At 34.4% G+C, this 6,814-nt stretch overlaps 1 protein-coding gene across 1 annotated transcript; it reads right to left on the minus strand.

Moving 5' to 3' along the window:
* Positions 1-751: 751 nt before the first annotated feature.
* On the minus strand, positions 752-1,804 carry LOC149540192 (major allergen Pru ar 1-like). Its single transcript, XM_089799497.1, has 2 exons — positions 1,448-1,804; positions 752-1,315 (listed from the first exon to the last, which is right to left on the minus strand). The coding sequence occupies exons 1-2, from the start codon at positions 1,626-1,628 to the stop codon at positions 1,014-1,016; spliced, it is 483 nt and encodes a 160-aa protein (XP_089655623.1). The 5' UTR covers positions 1,629-1,804; the 3' UTR covers positions 752-1,013.
* Positions 1,805-6,814: the final 5,010 nt, after the last annotated feature.

Below are 6,814 nucleotides of genomic sequence, written 5' to 3' on the forward strand. Positions count from 1 at the left end.
TATACTTTTCAAATAAACATAAAGGTGGCAATGCTAATTAAATAACATAATTCTTAAATTAGTCAACAGTAAAATAAAATAATAATTTTGAAGGAAAAAATTAAGTGTTTAGAAATATAAAATAGTGTTCTATAGCATTTAAAGGGTAAGGATAGAGTGACATAAGAAGATGCAGTTTGGGGAGATGCAGTTTGGGGATGTTCTATAGCATATAAAGGGTAAGGATAGAGTGACCTAAGAGGATGCAAGTTTGGGTATGTCATTTCAGAGAGGTCATTTCTAGGGTACACATATATAGAGATTACTCACATTTTGGTTATTCTATGTCACTTTCAACATATAAATATTCACATTTTTGTTATTATTCTATGTCGTTTTCAGCATATGAAGCTTTTCGATACCATGCCTCGTGAAGAATTTTTAATCTTTTATTGGGTTCATGCAAGGATTAGTGGATAAAAGATGATCAGTTAGTTACTCGATAAATCTTGGCAAAACAATGAGGGTCAAAATTAGCCTCTTGGGCTTGGAAATCGTGTATGATGATGTTAGAACTAGAAAGACATTCGCTGGTAATTGATTTGATGTTATGTTGCAAAGGTTGATATTTTTTGGAATTTGTATACATTTCTACCAGAGCAAAACTCAATAGATCCTGTACCCTGTTCCACATATCGCGTTACAGCAGCCACTTGTATTTGGTTGGAATTTTATTCAGCATTTTAAAAAACACACACATTACTCCAAAGCATTTTGTCAAACAGTTCGCGTGGCACAGATTTATATTCAGAATTGGACAAACATAATTGAATACTTAAGGAAAGCTCGTATGAAGTGCAAGGAGGCTCTGACTGGGGAGTCAAAACACGAGTCCTGGAGTACACACAAATCTTCTTCCACTGAGAAAGAGAGGAATTTCAGGTGTGAGAGACACGCATTCTCTTATTAAGCAAGCTACTACTACTTGTATTCAAACAACAGAAAGAGGGGAGGATCTTGATGGTATGTTTTTGTTAGCAGTAGAGAGAGGGATTGGCAATGAGAGCTCCCTCGAGCATCCTGAACAGAGCAATGCTGCCCGCCTTGATCTCCTCCACTTCCCCTTCGTCATACGGTACGCCAGGGAGTGTCTCATAACTCACAGTCGTGCTTGAAACGGATCCACCCCCCGCTTTGGTTGTGATTTTCACGTTGAACTTTGTGTAGGCTGCCTTTGTCCCAATCACCCCTCCTTCCACATGGCTGAACCCATACACCATCTTCTCCTCGTCGATCAAATCCACTCTCTCTTTCACATACCTGTAATGCTTGTTGCCTGCAACACACACCAATTTATCAACATCTCTTCTACATTGCAATTCCATCTTATTATTAAACTGTTTTATCTAAGGATTGAATCATGGGCACATTGCCATTGTATTTATGAGCAAAATATATATATGCTTACCTTCCGTGAAGTTAACTTGTCGAATGGTGCCAACTCCTCCATCTCCTTCAACAAGGGTGATGCCCGAAACGAGAGAAGGGGTATGTTTTGGCAGGAAGTTGTGCAAGTCCTTTGTTGAGTTCCAGAGCCTCTTTGCCTCCACTGGAGACTCTATTTCAACTGTGTAGCTCCCTGCCACCATCTTCTCTTTTTCAACTATCTCAACAATTCAGATTTCTACTTCGAATCTTCTTGTTAACAATTGCTTGCGTCGCCTCGCCTTTGTTGTGTAATGTATGACATGATTGTTATGGTATTTATAGAGGTGCTGTTCCACTAATTGCACTGCCCTCTTCTCACTTGTTTGTTGACTCACTTGAGTTTAGATGGATTACAAATGCGAGAAATGACTTTGGCTCACGATTTTAGACACAGCAGATGCTTTTCTTCTTCTTAGCCATTCGCGTGTTTATTTTCATTGTTTATTTGTTCTACAAGCTTCCCCGCGCGGCACTTTGGCTATGTTTCCCATCACATGCTAATTTTCATTGTTTATTTGTTCTAGAATCTTCCTCATGGCCCACTTTCGACCGCATTTATCTACACTGTGAAGTATACTACCAGTTGCACCCAAAGAAGGTGCAAGGGATACATCAACAGGGGTTTGATTTGAAAGTTTAAGCCAAGTTTTACATAATAAATGAATGTGCATATATGTGTCCATCTACAAATATGTATCATTGAAGAGGATGGACTTATATAAAGAAGGGCATTTTGGATTTGTTATGGTATTTATTGTGCTAAATGAATCTATTTATTTCATTTTGTGTGAAATGCCCTCTTCTCATTTGTTTGTTGACTCACTTGAGATGGATTACAAATGTCACAAATATTGACTTTGGCTCACTCAATGTCATAAGATAGAAGACAAAATCAGCAGAGGTTTTTTCTCTTCTTAGCCATTCACATGTTTATTTTTTGTTGTTTTTGTTCTAGAAGCCTCCCTCTGTTGCACTTTGGATATTGTTTACAATTCTATAGGCTGTTTGGGCCTCGGGCCTTGGGTCTTGTGGACATTATTAAAATCTCTCATTCATTCATTCATTGTTTATTTGTTCTAGAAGCTTCCTCACGCCACACTTTGAAATATGTTATGCTTCTTGCCTTCTTTAAAAGTCTAAAACAAATCTTGTTTCCAGGTTGAGAATCAATATAAGTTTTAAAACCTTGATTAAAACTTTTTGTTAGAATGTGATGCATACAAGGACATAAGGTTCAAATTTGTGGATATTATATCTGGCAACTCTTGGCACAACTTATTCAATGTGAAGAACAATGAGAAGTTAGGTGGGCTCATCAACAACGTACACAAAGGTGCAAGGGATACACTGACAGGTGTTTGATTTGAAAGTTTAAGAAAAGTTTTACATAATAAATGAACATGCATATATGTGTTGATTTACAAACATGTATCATTGGAGAGGGTGGACTTGTATAAAGAAGGCCATTTTGGATTTGTTTCCAACTACATTTATCTACGTTGTGAAATACATAAGCACTTGCACCAAATAGTGCAAGGTTTTAGCTAAATTATTAGTGCTAGATATCACTTATTAGTGTTAGCCATATCATTTTTCAATTGACATAATTCATAAAATGTTTGATACAATAATTATTAATTATAGATGACAACCTTTCCTACAAATATATGCAATCAATTTTATCGTCTTGCATAAAATGTTACGTAATAATTATAGATCAAAAACTTTATGTGTCAACTTACTTTCTAGTTTGAAGTGTAGTTAGAATACATTGCTATAAAACTCAAAATTTAATTTGTATGTTAATTGATTTTCTTCTTCAATACATCACTATAACTCTTAGTGGTTTCTTTAAACTCTATCTTTTTCTACAATTTTTATGGCCCTCATATTGTCATCTGATTTTTTAGTGTTGATCTAATAGTGATTATTAACCATGCCAACAATATATATATTTAGAATTTTGGCCAATAATTACACAAGGTTTTGAGAACAATTCCAAAAAAAATTGAAGGTAACCACACATTTAAAGTCTATTCAACCATCTAAATTTTTCTAGTTGTGATTTTATTATTTCTTGTGAATCTTCCCAATGTTCACTACGCCTTTTAGTCTTTCTTCTATGAATAGTTACAAGCATTTAGCTCGGAAGTAGCTTGAACAAAATTTAGGAGTTACCGATTATGAATGGTATAGGTTTTATGGAGCTAGAGTTGCAAAGTTTGACCTTTGAAATCATAATAATTATTATTTTCATTCCCATTTTTCCATAGGGAAGGAACATGTTTGTGAAAATTGTTATCCATGTTTTGCTTCCACAAACCCTGCAGTGTCAATGTTTCAACACTTTTGTATTTAGTGTTTGATCTACACTAGTACACGGTAATAAAAAGGGCACACATGTAAACCCTAATTCTTTATAACCCTTAGAAAATAGGGTTTTTACCTGAATTCTTAAAATCCAACACAACAAATATTTCCTTGTTTCTTAGACATTGCTCGGTATAGTTTCCAATCAAATTTTATGCCCTACAATATCTGTACCTATTTTTGGTACATCAATGTGTGTACCAATTGAGGGAAGGTGATGTTTTCGACAACATTTCCATATATAGCCCATGGAAAACCAGAAATAGGCTTAACAAGAATCAACACTTGACCATGTTAGAGATATCAATTTTACATGCCACATAATATTTATTTTCAAAAACCATCAAGATGTTTTCTAAAACCTTGATATTTTCTTATTATTTATTCATTTATGAAGCACTAGTTGTAAGATTCATTTTGATAATTTTTTAAAAATAATTTTTATTTGAGTTGGTAGAGTTCTATAATGTTTTTCATGTAAATTCAGTTTAGTTGCAAGTAAGGATGTGCTAATTTAGATGGTATGTTTTACTATCTTAATTATTGTTGATCATTATTTTATTCTTGGTTGATTTGCTATTCCAAGGTAGATGTTGATGATAGTTATGTGTAATCATAATAGTATTTTTCTTAACATTTTTTTGACCATCTAGTTATATTAATATTTATATACCTCTCTCTCTTGTTATTTTTATTTTTAATTTAACTAATTTCTATTATTGTGCTTAAATTTGTTAAAATTATATATTTACATCTTAAGTTTATAATACTTTAGTTATTTTTATACTAATTACTGTGTAGAACAGTTTGGATTCAAAATGATTAATAATTTTGATGTCTATTGACTAGTGTGTCAAATAAAAATTTGTAAATTCAAGTTAGGAAATAAACTCATACATTGTTAATCATGGCATGATGCACCCTCGTACATCCATCTCATGCATTAATTATATCTCTCACTAACATTGTTTGGAGCCACATATATTGAAAATGATTCATACTACACATTTCTAAGTTTCATGCAAGGATAAATTTAAGAAACTTCTCTTTAAAAAAAAAGAAAAGTATAAAATTTTGGCAAATCAAACATTAGTTTAGGGGGAAAAATTAATTTCTATTGGAAAATTTGTATTTTGAAGTAGGAAATTTTCTAATTTTGTTGGCGATTGTTTTCCAATCATATGAAAATTCAATAAAATCATGGTGAATCTTTCATTATTGATGGAAATCGTGGAAAAAAAGTACACATACTTAGAAATAATGATTTTATTAGTATATAGAGCCTAATTAATTATCAAACTTTAATGTTAAATTTGGCCCACTTTTATAATTATGATTTCCCTCCAAATTATTGAATGGTGGTTTAGGGGAAGCACCCCTATTATTCTTAACTATTGGATGATCCTAAATCAATGGCCTAAATCCTATTTCAAGCCAAATTTTTAAAAGGATACCATGTTTTTAGGGGAGCCAAGGGATCAACAACTTGACACCTTGTATTTCTTTTACCAAAGAGATTGAGTCTAGCAACCAATTGCCTTTCCTTGATGTTCTGCTAATCAAGAAACTAGATGGCTCCATTGGTCGTCGTGTGTTTAGAAAGGCCACCCATATTGACCTATACATACACCCATCCTCCCACCACCATCCTAGCCAAAAAACTGGCATTCTTAAGACCTTGTCTTTGAGAGCCCATATGATTTGTGATGATGATCATCTAAACCTTGAGCTCAACCATCTTTGCCAGGTCTTTAGGCTTAATGGCTATTCTTCCAAGAAAATTTCTAGGGCCCTCAACCAAGCCAGGTTCCTCCACCTTTCCTCCTCGAGTCCTAACCCTTCTCTTCTCCCCACTCATTCTCTACACACCTCCCTCACTTTTGTGGAAGGAATTTCCCACAAAATTGCTAAGACCTTGTCTAAAAATGGTTTGTGTGTAGCTTTCAAACCCCTCTCCAAGCTCAAGAATTGTGTCCCACCAATCAAAGACCCCAGAGATATGTTTTCCAACTCAGGAGTCTACAAAGTGGTTTTCTCTTGTGGTGCACCCTATATTGGTGAAACAGGCCGCTCCTTCAATACTTGTATCAAAGAGCATGCGGCAGACATTAGGCATGATAGGGTTTACAAATCGGCACTAGCTGAACATTCTTTTTCTACCAAACATCACATATGTTTGGAGGACACGAAAATCATTTCCAATGAGGACAACTTTTTCAAGAGGAAGCTCAAAGAAGCCGTTGAAATTCATAATCACCCCATCAATCTCAATTGTGATGATGGATGGCTTCTCAACCCCTTGTGGAATCCTTTGTTGATCTCTAGGGACAAACACCCTCATTGTGATGGTTAATCTCTTTCTCTCGCTGTCCCTTCTTGCTTGGTCGCTCCCTCTCACCTTGGTTTTTTCCCTCTCTCTCCCTCTCCTCTCCTTAGGTTTCTCACCCCCTTCCCCTAGAGTGGCAACTTCTTTAGTGTCTCTAGGTTTCTTCCTCTCTTTTCCTTGTTCTTTCTTGTCTTGTTTGTTTTTGTCTCTTCGGGGGTGGTGTCATTTCCCCCTTTCTCTTTTCTCTTTTTTTCTTGTCTTTTTTTTGGTTCTTGTTGTTGCTCTTATACTCCTCCAAATTTTGGGTCCTCTCAGTTGGGTGTGTTGCACCCTCCTCCTCACTTTTTTGCCTTGTTCGTGGCTCTTTCATCATAGGTTCTTTTGTTGGAGTTCTTCCATTCATTTAGTTATTATCATATTTTCATGTATATATATATATATATATATATATATATATATATATACTTGTGGGTGTCATACACACACACACACATATCAACACAAGTATATATTATATACATGCATATATATAATTATATATTTTGTATGAGTTATATAGATTATATACTTACATATATGTAATATATATATTTCATATACATAATTTTTTATTATATTTTCATTTATAGGTTTTAGATTGGCTCTTTTATT

The sequence above is a fragment of the Cupressus sempervirens genome, chromosome 9, assembly GCF_028749045.1.
Source record: "Cupressus sempervirens isolate cs-2001-9-10 chromosome 9, ASM2874904v1, whole genome shotgun sequence".
Classification (NCBI taxonomy): Eukaryota; Viridiplantae; Streptophyta; class Pinopsida; order Cupressales; family Cupressaceae; genus Cupressus; species Cupressus sempervirens.

Bases quoted from the DNA above. Each gene is read 5' to 3' on its own strand.
- LOC149540192 (XM_089799497.1), bottom strand. From the start codon at position 1,628: ATGGTGGCAGGGAGCTACACAGTTGAAATAGAGTCTCCAGTGGAGGCA. The intron at 1,316-1,447 runs GTAAGCATATAT...TGTGTGTTGCAG, and splicing joins ACAAGTTAACTTCACGGAAG to GCAACAAGCATTACAGGTAT.